Source organism: Puma concolor, chromosome D2 (genome assembly GCF_028749965.1).
Source record: "Puma concolor isolate L17-30 chromosome D2, mPumCon1.1.hap2, whole genome shotgun sequence".
NCBI classification, from domain to species: Eukaryota; Metazoa; Chordata; class Mammalia; order Carnivora; family Felidae; genus Puma; species Puma concolor.
This window is the reverse complement of record NC_141677.1, coordinates 42,569,524-42,588,339: the sequence shown is the minus strand read 5'-3', so window position 1 is coordinate 42,588,339 and position 18,816 is coordinate 42,569,524. Positions and strand designations below refer to the sequence as shown.

At 37.6% G+C, this 18,816-nt stretch overlaps 1 protein-coding gene across 10 annotated transcripts in view; it reads right to left on the bottom strand.

The window, feature by feature from the left end:
- NRG3 (neuregulin 3) overlaps positions 1-18,816 on the bottom strand; it is a 1,064,827-nt gene that overhangs the window by 232,639 nt on the left and 813,372 nt on the right. For all 10 annotated transcript variants that reach the window (XM_086680146.1, XM_086680151.1, XM_086680147.1 and 7 more), the window contains exon 3: positions 9,127-9,200. In XM_086680146.1, the coding sequence (XP_086536272.1) occupies positions 9,127-9,200 (74 nt within the window). The remainder of the gene's footprint in view (positions 1-9,126; positions 9,201-18,816) is intronic.

Below are 18,816 nucleotides of genomic sequence, written 5' to 3'. Positions count from 1 at the left end.
AGATTGTCTGGGTGCAGACAATCCTTTGGAATAAAGTAAATGTCCATGAATCCACATGGATGAATGAATGGATGAATCCAATCAAACAAATAAACAAATAAATGGAGGTACACACACACACACACACACAAAAGAATTAAAAAATTTGTAAGAATTAAAAAAAATGTTTGTTGTTATTTTTATACTTTAAATAATTACTGAGTTAATAAATATGTATTATAGAAAACTGGGAGAATACAGAAAAATACTGGTAAGAAAAATTATGTATAATCCTACCACATTTTGTAATGCATTGCCTTCTAGATTTTTTTTGAAGTTCATGTATTAAATGTAAACATATATTTTACAAATATGGGAGACCATAAAGTACTGTTTCACATTTTTTTGGTCTTTGTAATTATTCATAGAACTCGTCCTTCACTCTCTCATGAATATAAATTGCAGATTATGACTATATGCAACCAAACATACATACATGGTCATACTAAATTATATAGACAATCAAACTTTAATAGTTAAATTAATAAAATATTTATCTCATTTCATGTGAAAGAAGCCCAAGTATTAAAACATATGAACTACTTTTTAAAAAAGCTGATAGATTTGATCACATAAAAGACAAAACTTCTGTGTGTGTCAAAAAACACAAGTAACAGATCAAAGACCAATCTAGAAAAATTATAACATGTGATAGTGCACAGTTTGTTATCCTCAAAATAGCAAACTTTTTAAAGAAGACAAAAAAGTTATCATACTTGAAAGTGAGCAAGGAAAATAATTTAAAAATCCACAAAAGTAGAAATGAAACTGATCAACTGATCAATATACAAATGAAAAAGTATTCAATTGTGTTGGTAATGTAAGAAATTCTTTTTAAAACACTAGTGAGCTATAATTTTCCCTATAAAATTATCAACTAAAAAATTCTATTCATTTCTGGTGAGGGGAAAAAGTAAAATCAACTTTCTCATTCTGTGTTCATGGAAATATAAATTAATATAACTTTTCGGGAGAAAAAAGTTTTCAAAGTATATAAAAAGTCCAGAAATGTATTCTTAAAAAATAATCTGTACCACAAGGTAGAGACTTATGCATAATGCTTATCAGTCACTGTAATCACAAAAAATTGGAAATACACTAAATGACCCAGCATAGAAGATTGGTAAATAATTTATATGATATGTGTATAATGTTAGACTCTTTAAATTAATAGTTTAGAAAAATATAGGATTATATAATGCTGTGGGGGAAAAGGTCATAATATATTAAGTGATGACAAAAAGCAGATTACAAAGTATGTATATAATGATTCCAACTTTTAAGAAGAATTAATATATTATGCAGCAAAATGTTAGAATTCCTCATACCTCACATTTGATGTAAGGTGTCAATAAAAGGGATAATAGATAATGAAGTGTGAGACTAATCACTAAATGTAGAATTTATAAAGGAAATAATTGAACTATCTAGAGCCATTCCATAACACTTGATCTTTCTCACTGACTCTGAAAACATTAAAGGAGCAGGGGAAGATGGGTAAGAAAGCCATTTGGTTCTAAGAGTCTGATGACTCTCAAGAGCATGTTCAGACAACAGAAATGTTGGCAGGTCCTCTAGACTAGCTGTGGGCCACACACAAGAAAGACAGGATGCAGACTGTCTTAAGACCAGCCAGCCTGAGCAGGCATAAGGACAGTCCACTATTGTCCTAGGTGGAGTAGACCCTCAGCAAGCTAGGGCTAAGTTAGAGAAAGCAGCAGTTAGCAAGCTGGGAAGAAAGAAGCAGAGCAGAGAAGCTGAGGGAGGCAATGGTATCTGGCCCTAGACATCTTGCTTTCAATATATTGATTGATACTGCATATATATACACATACACACACACACACACACACACACACACGCACACATATATATATATTTCCACATGAAAATTATAAAATAGTTGGATTGCTATGCAGCAAAATGATTATTAGTGGTTAACTCTGAATGATGTGATGCTGGGAATTTTGTTCTTTGTTTATACATATATTTACCTTCCTGGGGGTTCTAGAAATTGGGTGCATTTGCATGTTTAATTGGTAAATGTTAGGTATTTTGTACAAATTAAAAGGGTAGATTTGAAGATAATAGCATTTGAATGAGAAAAAACCATAGATCTGACAGAACTGATAGACTTTATGAAATTGACAGAGGCATGGTTAAAATCTGACAATTCTGTTACTTCTCTTTCAAGTCCAGATAAGTGGTAATAAGAGTTGAAGAAGAGTTGCAGATTTTTGAATGGATCCATTCTGCTAACCATATTTTTGTGGCTACTGGAAAGCAAAGTAATTTAAAAGACTTAAATATTCTGAGTGGATTCCAGTCTAGAAGATACCCCCTCTTATCAATATCGATTAATAGACCAGGGACAGGTGGTGACAGTTTATGCTGCGTACCCTCAAGAGACTTCTTTTTCTCCATCTGATTTATACTGGAAATTTCCTTCCCAGGACCATGTTGCACACCTTTGTATAGAATCCTTCTCAATCTAGGGTGAATGATCCTTATACAGTTGGGCCATGTACAGCCTGTATACACAGCCACAGCACCCCATGTGAAAACTCATTATAATACTCTCTCATAGATAAGCTTTCTGTAAGCAACCCAAATCTCCCCCCTTAACTTTATGTGAACTTATGTTGCCCAACCATTTTTATGATCTTTCCTTAATCTGTCTTGTCTTTTATGTGTGTTTTTTTTCTTGTTTATAAAATTTTCTTGCCTCTATGCAATTGGAGATACTTGATGTCAGGAAATATGCCTCATGCTTTTTAATTCCTGGAAGTACCTGTCTCAGTAACTTGCATATTGTGCAGTTATAAAGGCAATGATAATGGTTTAAGTAAATTAAAAAAAACAATCATAATTATAATAATAGATAACATTTATTGGGCTCCTACAATGTGCCAAGCACAAAATTCTCTGAATGAATTGTTTTATTTAATCCTAACAATAACTATATAGGTTAGAGACTATTCATATTTTATAAAGAAGAAAACCAGAACCTATCAAGTTTAGGTAAGATTATCTCAAATGCTTAATACATTTGAATGAATGAGGAAATGAAAAATTTTTTCTCTCTCTTGGGGACATTACATCCTTTGGCACCTACAATTCAATTTAAATAAAGGCAATTTACTAGACTATGAGTTTATTGATAGTAGGTGCACTTTATATGTGCCTAATTATGGAATAAATAAAAGAATGAACAAAAAGATATATTAATTCAGCTATGCATCTGACTCCACTTCTGAATGGCTTGCAGAGACAGCCACCTCTGTACTAAGGTTTGCTTTCTTCTTTTAACCAGAATCCTTCTACAGATAAAGAAACAGGCTCAATCACACTATGATTTTCCCAAGGCCACACTGCTAAGAGCAAGTGGTCACAGGATTAGAACCAAAACCCTTTAACTCTTAATTCAGAGCACCTTCCCTTACACTTTTCCATCTAATTGTAGACACATAAAACACTTTCCTATAAGGTAGAAAACATTTAGAACTTGTAGAAACAATTTCATGCAATCATGACATTGAGAAAAGAAAGAATGCAGAGCATGAGTCTCTTTGGGAAAGTTCCAACTGATATTCTTCAAGGAAACCTCCTGTGTCTGCTTAGCCAACACCTGCCTGGGCTCTGGGGCTCCACAATGGTTCTTTGAGGAAGCTCTCAAGTTTCCTTGTCCTTTACTGAGCTCCAAACTGCAAACAGCATCACTCTGCCCTGAGCTGAATGGTTTGAGCATTGGGTGAGTGATGACCGAATGGGATTCCCAGCACATGAAGAAAGAGACCTACTGTGTTCAGGCCTGATAAATTTGTTGCCCCTGCAAACCATTAGGAATTGGGCTGTGTTGACTGACTCACTGCCAGTACTCCCTCTGGAGCTAGAACCACAAGCTAGGGCAAATTTATTTTTTGGATTCCCGAAGTGATTATTCCTGGGAAGTTGGGGTCACATAAACACAGGTTGGAGGGATGGGAAGTTTAAACCCACACCATTTTTTTTCTGCTAGCCTTCCTCTGAACCATGGCCAGACCAGGCTTCTGGCACCTTATAGGCCACTCTAAGGGCAGAGCCTGGTTTCTAAGATATGAAGAAACAAAAGTGTGACTGTAAATCAGTACTATAATAACCAGATTAGGCCTAAAGTGGAATTGTTTATGCTAAGCCCCACATCAGCAAACCAAAACTTAACTTTAAGTTTCTATGCTATGCTCTCCCACACAAGGAAGGCCAAGGTCAACCAATCCATTCTTGCTTGCTCAACACAAGTTACCTGACCTGGCTCTAAGACTTCTTTGTTCCATATAAAGAAGGTAACCCTGCTTTAACCAATCAGCAAACATCCAGTGTAAATCCCTTATTCCTACTCACTTTGGTTTATAAAAATCTCTCACCTTCTACAGCTCTTTAGAGGTCTTTTCTATCTGCTAGATTGGATGCTGCCCCATTCATGAATTGCTGAATATTTATTAGATGTGTAAATTGTGGAGATTTTTCTTTTAACAGTTTATATGGACTGGATCCTAAGCTCTCCTCCATCTTCCCTTTGTGGAGACTAGATGACTCTGAGAGTTTAAGCTATAAAAGCCCCATGCCAAAGTTTGGGCCTGATGATTTGTCACCTGTAGCCAGCCATGGGGACCCTGGGTGGTAGATGCTGATGTAGAGGGCAAGTCACAGGTCTGGTAATGGCTACTTCCAGCCACATGGGAAGAGGACCCTCACTGTGGATGGGTGTCTTCTCCACCTCATACCATTCTTTGATTCCATTCTGAATCCATTCTCTGGAGCTGCTCTCAGGCTTCCAATGGCCAGTGATGATATGAGGATCTTCATTATAACTCAGGTCAGCAGGTGCTCCTAAGAGAGGAGACCCAATCTGTCTGAATCTTTGACCAGCTGATGATTCTTCAGGTCCATCTGGCTCTGCCTCAAGGCTGAATATGGTATCTTACCTGGGTGGGTACAGGTCATTAGGAAGAGAAAACCGGAAAGGAGTATAGGTTGATCCCGTGTTTGAGGGAAAGGAGACTGGTTCTGAATGAATTAAATCAGAAATTGTCTAGAAGACTGTGGGGCTTCCTGGAAGTTGACTGCTGCTATCCATGGGCAGGGCTGGCTGGCATCAGTGGGAGGCTGGGTATAGATATATGCTAGTCAGGTATGCTACATCAGCTGGTGCTAACTCCTTCATAGACGGTCATCTCCTCTTGACCATAGTCTGTTCCTCTTACCATTTACTACTGAACCCATGCTTACTACTCATCTTTGTGATCAGAATGTGGCTTCTGTGCACTGAATCTATATGAGGGTTTGATTTACCTGATAGTTATATGCATAAGATATTTTTTTCAAAAACTGACATGAAGGCACTCTATAAGTTTGATTCATGTGTGTATACAACTCTTCCTGAGTGGAGTTAACCACAGGCTCTTTGGGGGGGTAAAAAATGAGGTTTTGGAATAGCAGGTCTGAGGATCCAGCCTGGGGCCATGGTACAGACACTGGTCATAGTAGCCATTGAGACTTCTCATAGTGACATCCTGGCATTATTTCCCCAAATACACCTATATTGAGGTTTTATTTATTTATTTTTTAAATTAATTGGAAAGATGAACATTTCCAATCAAGTCTGCTTTGGCTGGGGAAGAATAAAATGTCAGAGGCTTCTAACCCTCTGTTAACTGGGATTTCACTACAATTGTGCATGCCTTCAGAGAATGGGGAGGAAGGGATGAAGGATGAAGGGAGAGAAGAAAGGGGAGAAAGGAGGAAAAAAGAGGGAGGGAGTTGGAGGGAAGCCTTTTTCCTGAGAGCAGAGTCACTCTAGGATATCATGTGCAGCAAATTAAACGATCCTTCAGCAAGAATTTTGACAAGAAAATTTCATTAGGGATTTAAATCTCTATGGAAGCTCAAGTTGCTGCATTAAGATGTGAAAATTGTGCAAATATTGTTCCTTAGAATAATGTTGGCTGCAGGTCATTGGGTTTCAGTCAATGAAATTTAGAGTGATAAATGTCATAGTGGAAATAAGTGGAGGAAGGAGGAGGAGGAAGGGAAGAGCCCTGCAGTCGCGTGCGCAGGCCCCAGAGTCATTTGGATCAGAAGGTAGACTCCAGCATTAACTAGCTGCATGACCTTGAGCAAGTTTATTTAACATCTCTGAGGCCCAATTTCCTCATCTATCAAATGTGAGCAGTTGCCAGGTAAGGCTCTTTGGCACAGTGACTGGCACATGTGTGCTCTAAACACATATTAGTATGATTATAATGATGAATCAAGGAAGTGGGATAATGTTTATCTGGCACTGACTTCTTGTCAACCTTAGTGATAGGTGCCTGTAGGAATTATTATTGCCATTACTGGGGTGATAAGCCTGAGGCTCAGGGGCCAAGTGAATCTGTCAAGATCACAAAGGAGTAAGTGTTTCCACCAGAATTGTGCCCATGCTTATGTATGCATGTGTTTTCTCCCTTTGGCATATGTTCAGAAAATATCTGTGGAATGAATCAATGACTGTATACATAAAGGGAGGCATGCATGGATAAATGGTGTTATAATGTTTTTCCCATTTAAGCTGTATATCAGGGACTCATCCATTGGGTTTTTCAGTGCTTTATTTTTTAGCTTTTATTTCAAGACTTTCTGGAGTTTTGATTCACATAATGATATGCCATATTATAGGAAACAGGAGAAAAAGGAAAAAAAAATCATATACTTCCACAATCCAAATACTAAAATTCCCTTTCAGCATTTCAGTATATGGTTTTTTTTCTACCATTGGACCAAGGGATATTCCTACTATAATTTCATGTAAAAATTATTTTCTATCTTGTTGTTTCACCTAATAGGAATATTTCTTACAGGTATCCTTTTAATGACAATTTATTTATTTTAATTTTTTAAGTTTTATTTACCTTTTTTGAGAGGGAGAGAGAGAGAGAGGAAGTGCACGCATGAGCAGCAGAGGGGCAGAGAGATAGGGAGAGAGAGAGAATCCTAAGCAGGCTCTGCACTGTCAGGCACTAAGGCTCGAACTTAGGAACCATAAGATCATGACTGGAGCTGAAATCAGGAGTTGGCTGCTTAACCGATTGAGCCACCCAGATGCCCCCTAATGGTTATTATAGAGCATTATGGATATGCCATATGGTATTTTACTTAAACATAAGTTTTGCTGTTGGTTTTCAGAATGTGTCCATTTTTCACTATTAGAAATACTGCCACACTAAATATTTTATGCATATTAAGACTAGGTTTTCAGACTTAGTGACTTTGATTATGAGATCAGTTTTCTTTGAGGAGCACAGTCCTTATGGTGGGCCTCATCCTCAGTTTTGCAGAGATGGACTATGATACCTAAGTGGATGGCAAGGGTCTGATTAGACTGTCTAAAGAAAGTTTATTTTGCCTATTTTGTACCATATGCAAGTCCTACCTCCATACCCTGCCCTCTATTCTATAGATAGATATTCCATGGTTATATAAGAAAAGTTAAAAAAAAAAAAAAAAAGGAAAGAAGGAAGGAAGGAAGGAAGGAACAGAGGGAGGAAAGGGGGGTAGGAAGGGAAGGAAAAGGGAGAAGCCTCAAAGGAAGAAAGAAAATAATGAAGAAATAGAATAAAGGAAAGGGGAGAACAGAAGGGAAGTAAAGAGAAGAGAAAGAAGGAAGAGGGGAAACCAGGTACATCAGACAAAATAAAAAAAGATGAAAGAAAGAAATCAGCAAGCCCATTCTTCCATGGGCTTTCTAATAGTCCAAATCCATGTTTCCAACCACATCCATACATTTGAGACATCACCTTAACAAGCGGCAAAATCACAAGATGAAATAAATATAATATACTCTAGTAACTGTCTCCTTTCAGGGTAATTCCTAGACACCAGAGCCTCACATCTCAGAGAACAGAGATAATCCATGGCTTGCTTGCTTGCTAAATTTTAGGAAACCTTCACTTTTCCTATGGAGAGCTAAATTTGGAAAGAAGCGAGGAGTTAAGATTGCATGGTAGCTTGTCTTGCCAAGATAAAACACAATTAAATGAAATTAAACAAAACTTTTCCTTGCTAAAAAAACTTTGCATTTACCTAAGGAAATGTAGGTGGAGATTTGGGGCAGGGGGAATGAAAATATGCATTTGGAAAAGATGTTGAAAGATGGCTAGACGTGTTCACTATACAGCGGCGTGAACACGCACAGGAAGGCAACCTGTCTGTTGTCGATACACAATATTTTGTTGAAGTTTGTCTTAGGCATGTTTGTTATTCAGAAAACCATAACATTGTGTCTGTGATTTGGAAGTGCCTGTCATTATCCTCATGGAACTAAATTGCTGATTCAGTAAAAATCTCCTTTCCACACTGGCAATTTAACTGTAGTAGTCACTGAAAGAGCAGAAGATTATTTCCGAATAAAGCAAAACATTCACATTTGACTAGAATGTTACCTTTTACAGAAACTAATGACTAGCAAATTGTCTTCTTTCCTGAATGAACAAAAAAAAATGTCAACAGTACAATAATCCATAATATGCAAATAGTGTTGCTCAAAATGGGGTTTTCACAGTTGGGACACATCTTACATAATTTTATATGCATAGTTTCTTTAGTAAGTACAGTAAAAGTTAATAGGTTTAATGTTATCACAAATTCTCAAGCAAAGGGTAAGAACCAATATGATACTGTAGTTTCCGTAACAGTCTTTTAGGTAATAATGAGCTAAAAAAAAAAAAAAAAGAGAGCTTTGTTATGTATCTATTTCCTCGCTTTGGTAATGGGTGTTGGTGGGAGCCTGAAAGCTAAGGGAACAGGGGTTTGCTGGAGTTCCTAGTGTAGGTCAGTGGAGGAGCTGAATCTGGAAACCAGGTCCCGTGTTGGGAGAACACCAGACCTAGGCTTAGACCAAGTTAGTTCTGAACAAGCTTTGAATGTTAATGACTGTCACCAGCTTCCGCTCTGGGCAGCTTTCCAAGACACATGACTGAAATACAGCCTTCAGCTGAGTTAGCAACCGTTGCTCAGAGTAAGGGTTGCCTACATATTGCATTAGAGAGAGAAGAAAAATGCTTGACCTACTTGGATCCGATAAGATGGAATCAGTTTTCGGCAGAAATTGATCACAACGGACTCCCTGGTAGCCTTCTTTGCACCTGAGAAAAGGGGATAAATGACAAATATACGCATGTTGTTGTGGAAGATTTCAACAAGCAAAATAGCCATCAATTACACAAATGTGAGAACAGTACATTCATGCTTTTGGATTGTTTGATTCAGTCTTCTAACACTGACACACGGATTTTAGAGTCTATTTACCTGCAAAAACCCCAGCACTGCTTTGCTTTTATAGTTTCAGATGGAATACCTCAGGAGCAAATTGAATAGCATTTTAAGATGGCCTTCAGAGCAAATTCACATTATTATATGAATAATAGTTATCTTCATATTATAATTCTGAATGCAGACATATGCAGGTATTTTCTTTATGCAATACACTAGTCTCTAAAAGGCTGCAAATGCTCTTTTGGAAGCATCATATTTTAAGGGTCATTTTGCTAATAAAAATTCATTTTCTAATATAAATGATCAAATCTTATCAGATTTTGGCCATTTGGCTAAAAATCAGTAGATTTTTGTTTATTTATCTTCCTTGTGTTTTATTAGTTTGTTCATTTGCTAATTTTACTTTTTTTTAACAGCTATTTACCTTTTTTTTTTTAATATAGCTATTCTTCAAGTTAGCATCATTAGCCACTTAGCCAGAAATAACAGCATTTATTTTAGATCTGGTAAGATCTGAAAGGCATCTACCTCAATGTGCATTTCCTCTAAACTTGTATTTTTCCCTCCTCATTTTTCTCTTTTATATTCACAAACATGTGCAAGGTGCCTGCCCTGTGCCAGGCATTGTACAAGGCAACTTTCCTAAGGCAGGTGCAATTTGGGGGCGAGGGATTTGTCTGAGAGCACCCGCAATGAGGTGTGTCACCTCATCCCTGACAGTCCCCTGTGGAGTCTTCACACAGCTCGCTCAGTTGGGGTTGCTTAGCCACCTCAGACAGCAGTGGCTCATCAGCTGGCAGTTCAAGGAAGAAATGCAGCTGATACCCCAAACACCTGCCTCTGTAATCGGGGAGGTGGCATTTCAAGGTCTGCTTGAAGCTTAATCTGTCATGCTTGAGTTAAGCAGGGAAGAATCCATTGTTGCTTGTGGGATGAATCTGTCCTACTTACAGAGGAGGAAATTGTGCTGCTGGCATAAAAATCTGATTTCTAAAACAATCCTCGGGTTGTTAGAAATCTATGAAATCGACAAAAGAATTCAAAGAGACCATTCAGTCAGAGACTGGAGCAGTGAATTTTTTCTTTAGAATATGCTTTGTTTTCTGGGTGTAATAAACTATTAGATAAGGTCTATTGCAGCCGGAGCAGCAACTGAAAGACACCAAGGTAATTTTACTACCTTTCATTGTGAGCCAAATTGGAAGTCAGGTAATCAGGCAGGCTCTCTTCAGCACCTTTTTAAGCCTGGCACTCTGGAGTGTATTTGGCAATTTTCCTCCTAGACTAAGAACAAAGATTCCTGATATAGGGATACCCCAGATACCCAACGGGCTATTGAAAGAATTTGTTTAAGCAGCCACATATTTTCATAACTTTTTAAAATTCATTTATTGCACTTGAAATAGGGCAGACAAATCACTCGTTCTGTAATGGTAAAAAGTCAGAAAATACTTAGGATCGAAGCACATTTGTGATGAAAAAGTAAATTCCTGTTCTCTGAAAGCCGCCCTAATGTTGTTAGTGTGTCTTTATTCAGAATTATTGGAACCATAGTGCTTTAATTTTCATTTCCTCATAAACAACGAGTTACAGGCTAGGTGTGTGCCACAGTGCGTATTCACTTTTTTAGAGGTTTTATTTCCAACATGTGTGGGAGATTTTGAGCACGCTTGACTTTTTTTACTCTTTGCATCTTCATTTAATATGAAATGGTATCCTAGGGAGACGGTTGCTTTTAAGGGAAAGTGATTTTTTGTTTTGTTTTGTTTTGTTTTGCTTTTTAACGGGTTCATTACTTACAGTGCATTATTCCATTTGTGTGCGGAAAGGAAACTATGGAAAGACGTTTGACATTTCTGTAGGCTTAAACTGATTTTCCATGAGTGTGAGCCCATTCTGAAGTGCTCAGGCTTCATGGGGTACCAGGAAAATAGCACTGCAAGGTCCTTCATGCTGCCTTCATACCTGCGTGCTGTAGATAGCCAAAGTGTGATGAGGCTGGAGCAGCCCAAGCCAGGCTATGAAACCCACCAGAGGCTGTAAGACTGCATACACATCCGGTCCTGCTCCTTTGTTAAGGAGGCAGTGTCTCTGCTAATTGGTGCTGGGTTTTAAGAATGACAAATTAAAACTTCCATTTAAATATCACACATAGGTCACCTTGATAAGTTCAGACCCATCCAAGTATAAAGACCAAATGGGCCAGCAGGTAATGCCAATGAAGTGGATTGAATTTAGGACAATATTAAAGATATAAAGCAAAGAAAAAAAAAAGTCAAGATGCACATCTATTACATAGATTGAGTTTGGCGGGATTTCTGACAGTGAAACAAGCAGTTCTTTGAAGAAATATCACTGTGTGTTTATTTTGGCTTTGGTTAGTTTGGGGAGGATTTTGAAAGTGTTATTGTTCATTTTTTAAGATGTTTGCTTTTGAAAGGATATAGGTATAAGCAAAACAGAAATTCATATAATAAACAGGTCTTTGTTCATCTAAGATAGCATGACAGAATTTATAAAATTTTAAAAGTACATGTGTAATCTTGAATAGTAAATGTGTTTAGAAAAGCCCAAATATTTTCTTAATGAGGTTAATATTCTATTTTTTTTTTTTTCCTACTCTGCATTGCTTTCAAAGCTCCATTCAATTCATCCAGTCCCTTTTCTAGGAATTTCTTTATCCCTCAGAAACATTGTGTCACAGTGACCATAATACAAATCCCAATATTCCCTGGTGGTTTTACAGGTAAGTTTTGATTCTACAACTGAATGGCATACGAGCAGGGGACAGGCTCAGGACAGGAAATACAGCCAAGGTCAACAAATAGTTGCGTAAATAGAAGAATTATCAACAGTGAGACAACCACAAGACATGCTCAGTCTGCAAGAGCTAAGAAATTTTACCTTGAAAAAAAATTAGTCATAAATTCTGGGTTTATCTACTCTGTGGTGAAGGAGCTGATGCTTCTGAAACCAGTTAAGTTCTTGATCATGCGGTCTGCTTTATTTCCAAATTTAAAAGGAAGTAGGGAAGGTCATAGTTGAGGAGACAATGTCCAAAGTAAGGTAGGGCAGGGGAGAGATTGATTGTGTTTAGGGGTAACTGTGGATAAAAGAGCAATGAAGTGGGGGGAAGAGCTTGGAGAATGAGCCTAGTATCTCTGCTGGTGAGCCTCAGAGACAAATCACAAATCAGGGTCTTGCCTGTCTACAGGGAAAGGGCCTACTGTATAGTTTCAAACGCAGGCATCTCTTTTTCTCCATTTAACATTCTTCCAACTTGGTCCTTGCCCCCCATCCCACTTGTTCAGCTGTACTGAAAATAACAAGCTATCCCTTCTATTCATGTTTCCTCTTCTATATTATCCCGGAGAAAGAGCCCAGTTTTAGTGAAAAGTTTCAGAAAGCTATCTTTGGGCAAAAGAGAAGAGAATAATACCAGCAAAGATGAGAGAATACAACATGCATGACTGTCAGCTGGATTTCAATACTTGCTTTGTCTGGTGCGGTAAAGAAGTGATCAACACATCACCCGGCCTAGATGTGAAGGACTCAAAAAAAGAGACTTTTTAAATGGTCAGATCACTTGCTGATGTCCCCACAGAAATCCATATCCTTTGGCCAGCTAAAAGTGATTACCATAGCCATCAGCCCACACTGCTAACTTCAGACCATTCCCATCTCCTCTCTTACAATACTCCATGCCAGTTTATTTCCTTGAACCCATTTCTTGAATAACACCTAAATTAGAGCTAATCGTAGTAGTGACTCTGAGTGAAAATTAATGAACTCTCACTTGTGACTGACGGCCTCCCTACATTTCCAGATGATGACTGCATTTTCCTTCTTCTGTTTGTTAGAACAACAAAACAAAATAAAACAAAACAAATAACCTGAAAACTGTCCCTTGAGGGAACTGTACTAGCCTCTTAGTCCTTATCTATTGATTTCCTGGTTATTTACTCATTAATAGAAAGTGTCATCATTGTTTCACTCCCTTCTTCTCTATTCCTACTCTGTCTTGATTGTCAGGGTTTTGGTTATGCACATGGATGGGCCAGCCAATACACAGTCTCTTAGAACATGTCTTCCTCTTATTTATCTTAATGATTCACAGTGTTGAGTTTATAGTCTTGCTTCTCTGCTTAGTATTTGCAGAGATGCTCTTTATGCAAATCATTTAATAGCCTAGCTGTTTCCTAGTTTCAACCTAAATAAAATGGAAGTGATACCAGGAAAGAGAAAAATGAACAAGCACACATAGTTGATACTCTACACATGTATGTTGGCCATTTTTATGACTAGCGACTTTATACCTAGCATATCTGCAAAGACACATTTGACATAACCTACAGAGAGAAATGTATAAAGGACAGAAACAAGTTCAAATGTTTGCTTCAATCCCTGTATAGTGCCTGGTTCTGCATACATTTTAGAGAGAGTTTACATGCTTTCTTATTGGAAACTTGATTTTAGGCATAGAATTTAAACCAGTAGAAATCAATTAACTTCATAAGAGAAAAGGTGGCAAACTGTGTGGGTTGTTTCCTGCCTGTATCAACTTATATTCATAAAAAAACTGACAATTACTCTTTGATGTTACAGGAAAGTAGACACTTTGTCAGTGATATACAAGTCTGCCAATTTTAAGGAGCCTATTAAACACTGATTTCAAAAAAAAGAACAAACCCTCTAGGTATTCTTCTCTATCTCCTGCCAATTCTCTTCAGCCTCAATGTCAGACTTTGGTTGGGGAAAACCAGGCATTTAAACTTTACGTTTTAGAGTCAGGGTGGTTTGGAGCATTGCCTGGTTTTAAATCCAGGATCAGCTATTTACTAGCTATTTAGGCTTCTGTTCCTCCTTTCCTTCATCTACAAAATGGAAACAATAACAGTAGCTTTATCCTATAATTATCATTAAGAATAAATTATATAATACCTGTGGTTCATGGTAAGTACTCAATAAATGTTAGCTTTTTTAATATTCTTTGAATGTGAAATCGTCATCCAAGCTTTTCAAGTGAGGAAACAGATTCCAATGGTTAAGTGTCTTATCCCAAAATCTCATGTCCAGGAAGTATTTGAACTAGAGGCAAACTCAACTGGGGATGGTTTTAAAGCCCTCACTTGACCTGTGGCACTTTCTGACATTCTTCATGGAAAATCGGTAGATACATAAATCGTTTTATACCCAGCTACCTTTCCCAAGATTAGCATTTGAAAACATGGCCCAGATATCAGGAACTAAAGCCATGATAAATAAGACCTAGATCTGTAAGTTATCCTATCCTAAAAATGTTTTTAAGCAAACCATGTCACAGAAACTAGTCACTCGATTTAAAGGCAAACTTCGTGAGCTTCATGTTAATTTAAAAGTAAATCACCAACTATAGGTGGGGGGACTCTTTAGAAGCACTACTATTAAAAAAATGATATTTACATCTCTCGATTTCAGACTAATTCTTGATTTCAGTTTTCAGTTAAAAATCAAAACCAAAACAAAACCACAGAGAATGGAGTTTCAGTAGGGCAAGCGAATAGCCCAGCATTGAAGAGATGGGGAGTACAGGAGCCAGAATTCTTCACCAGGTCTCCATCTGCATGCAAATGGGTGTTGGATGGACCAGACACTTTTCTAGATGAGGATCTGCAGCGTAGAGTTATTGGCTCAAAAGGTATTAGTGGTGTTAGAGCACATTGCTTTCCTTGCCACTCGTTGCTGAAACTGAGATCTAGGTCTGGGTATGGAGAATGCTGTGAAACTGATTAATGTGTAAACTTCCTGTAGTTGAACGTAAAATTTAATTAAGTGGTCTTATTTAAAAGAAGTACTAATTAAGACAGCAATATCTTTAACTTAACCAATTGGAATTAAAATTACCTACAGATTGGCTGTAGGTGTAACGTTTTCAAAATCATTTCAACTGTTACTGGAAGAATTTGAATTTGCATTATTTTAAACTGCAAACTGCCTTTGAACTCATGAAGATTCTCCATTGTGTTATCAATAGCTCTCAAAACTATCACAAATTCTATGGTTGAGGCAACTGCTGCTTATAATGTCACTCTTCTTACAACTATGATGTTTCTTGCTAACAAAGTTGTAACTGCAATCTTAAGGAAGTGGAGAGATTTATTTTTTAAAATGTCCCTTTAGCAAAGTTTGAATTCAAAAGTAAATGAAGGCCAATTATTTCATCATAAGACTGCTATGATTTTAGAAGTGAATCTGAAAACATCTGCTGAAATCCAGGGGCCATGCTGCATTCTGTTACTATTTGAGGCTGAAGTCAGAAATGAAAAGAATGTAAGTCTGAGAAGTTAATACATACATACATACATACATACATATATATGTATGTATGTATACACATACATATATATATATATATATATGCATATACACACATGTATCCAGCAGCCACCCACATACTCCATGGGCTAAATCACTATCAGAGAGACAGCAACTCATTGACATTAAGTCATTTTACTCCGATATATGGCAATTCACTTTTGGACAATCAGTGGCTGAGGAGTTCATTCTGAATGAATGTTTTGGCCTTTATAGAGATTTCTGCCCCTATTTGGTCAAGAGCTTCAGGCTTACAACCTCATTAACAAAACTAACATACATGACATGGCATAAAGGTATTACATAGGTTAGGGTGCACAGCAGTATTATTCAAGGCAGCTATGTGAGTTGAAAACAATATTCTACCTAATTGAGCTTTGCTTTTAGCACAACTAAAATAAGCCATAATCTCTTTTTAAGCCAAAAAGGTAAATAAAGGAGTAATATATTGGCCCTCTTGCAGGAAGACTTCATTATTTCACTGTCACATTAAAGGCAATGAAATACTAACTGCCCTTCTCAAGAACAAAAGGATTAGGGGGTAATCATGATGGCAGGACGGTGGAAAAAGTTTTGCTTCATCAATTCAAACTTATTGAGAAAATGCTATATTACTAATTTCCTAGTAAACACAAAATCTATTTTGACAAATATAAGATTCTAGTTTTCAAGGGAGGTAGTCTCTTATGGTAGAAGAGGCATGTCCTCTGATGTACGATGATCCCCAATTCTGCCACACAGAAGTGTGATAGAGGTCTGTGATTGACCTCTCTGAGGTCTCAGGTGCTCATCTCTGTCTTAATTTAGTGCATGGTCTGGGCACATGTGCACATAGGCACAGACACACAGGCACAGTCACATGTCACCCTTATTCCTTAAAAAACATGCCTAATGATCAGAAAATTTAGGCAGATAATTTAAGTCTTAACATTAAAATCAGCTGAGAGTCAGGTTCTCTCCCCTACTTCTCTAGTTAATTGAAAATTCCCATGACTGCCTTTGCTATTTCCCCGCCAAGAGCGAACTGGGATTTACTGTCACATATACTCCCTATGATTCTTCTTTATTATTTTCACTTAGTATCTTAAGATTGAGAAGTTAGCCAATCACAGACTTTCCCTGATGCTGAAGGTCCAACATCAGCAGATTCCTTCTCTTGTCTCTACTTGCTTGGAATTAGAAGACTAATTAATTCACATGTCCAGACTAGTCAATGGAAGAAAGGTAATGATCATCTTTGTCCTTTCGTGGTTCAGCAAGAAATATACAACTTAGCCAGAGAGTAAAATATTCCAATGTTACTACATCAGCCAGCTTGGGCAACCATCATAAAGCATCACAGACTGGGGTGGCTTAAACAATAGAAATTATTTTCTCACAGTTCTGGAGTGCAGAACTCCAAGATCAAGGTGCCAGCAAGGTTTGTGTCAGGTGAGGGTTCTCCCATTGGGTTGCAGTTGGCTGCCTTCTCACTGTGTCCTCACACGGTGGAGAGAAAGAGCTCAATGCCTTTCTCTCTCTCCCTCTTTTTGAATTTTGGATAAACAACAATGTTTTATATAAGTGTGTCACATATGTAATATTTGGGACACACATATACTAAAATGTATTCATTCTTTACCCAAACTTCAAATTGAACTGGGTGTCCTGTATTTTAGTCTCTAGATCTGGCAATTGTAACTCTGTGAGAGTAAAAGACTCTGAATCATAAGAGAAGTAAGAACCATCAGCAAGAACACCTAGATTAACATTAATGTATGATAATTTTGCTATAACTGTATCTTTGCGATGTGATAAATTTAGCAATCTCTTCTTTTAAGGATAAGGAGCCTGGGCACTTTACATTTACTTCTATCAACCATACAAGGGACACAATGAGCTCACAGTCTAGAGGGGAAAATAGGAACTTCAATAGTTAGCTCTTAAATGATCAAAGCATTGAGAGAATACGTCAAGAATGTGATGAAGAGCAAATGAAGTGACCTTGTTTGTAAATGTTAGATGCAGACTTGTGACTCGATGGTGTGAATCACTAGCTACTACTTTGCATCCATTCTGAATAAACTGTACCAGTATGCTGGCCCGCAGCCCAAGTGAAGCGGAAGGAAGAGGGCCCATTCTCCTGCTTCAGTCTACATCTCACCTTACTCAGTATAATTTTAAAGTTGAGGCACCCGCATGCCACAGCCTTTGAAAAGCAGTGAACACACATGTGTAACATAGAGCAATTATAACCTAAAATCCAAAATGAGATAGAAGGCAGGACACTCCTGGAGGACTGTTCTCAGAAGGAAACAGTGAGAGAGTATGTTATCAACAAGAGATCAAAGAGGCCAGCCTTGTTCCCTGCCAATGGAGTGTGGGTGATTCCCCGCAGCAAAGCGGCACACAGCTTGATAAGGAAGAGTGAAAAGAAAATAAATGTGAGAGATAAATCTTATTTAAAAGCCATCTTTATGATTGGCATTATAAAGGAGAGAGGGAGCTCATTAGCAAACGAACTGATAAAACCACTCACAGCATGCTTCAAAAAGAAGTGGTAATAATTATTGTCTCTCTAAGAAAGGGGACAAAATATCCACACAGTGTCATTCACAAATCCCTTTTACAGACATCACAGAGCAAGCTGCAAAAAAGTCCCACAGCTTTCTGATTTAATTAAGTGGAGAAAGCAAGGAAAGACTTTTTACAGTTCACACGCCTGGATCATAGAAGGTTCTACATGAAACATGATTTTTTTTAAAAGCCATTTTAGAGACCCCTAGAGTTTGCTGAACCCTCATTCAATGGCATAATTTTCCCTGCTTCTCCCGGGATATTGTACAATCGACTAACAGGGTGCAGCATTTCTGCCGGCAAAAGAAAGTGGGCAGCTTTGATCAGAATTCACAATAATATATCTCCCTTGTGTGATAAATGATTTACTGCTGAGGATAAATGGATATAATCTTTCATTATGTATGACATTCATCAGCAACAAGGAAGCTTTGGACTGAATGGAAAGTGATTTCATATTAAAAGCCTCATGCAACTCAGACTGGGATGAAAGTGAGGTCTTGCCTTGAAAAAAAAAAATGGCACAGGCTTGTAGGTTTAAATGGATACTCAGTCAAATATAATTGTTACTCTAAG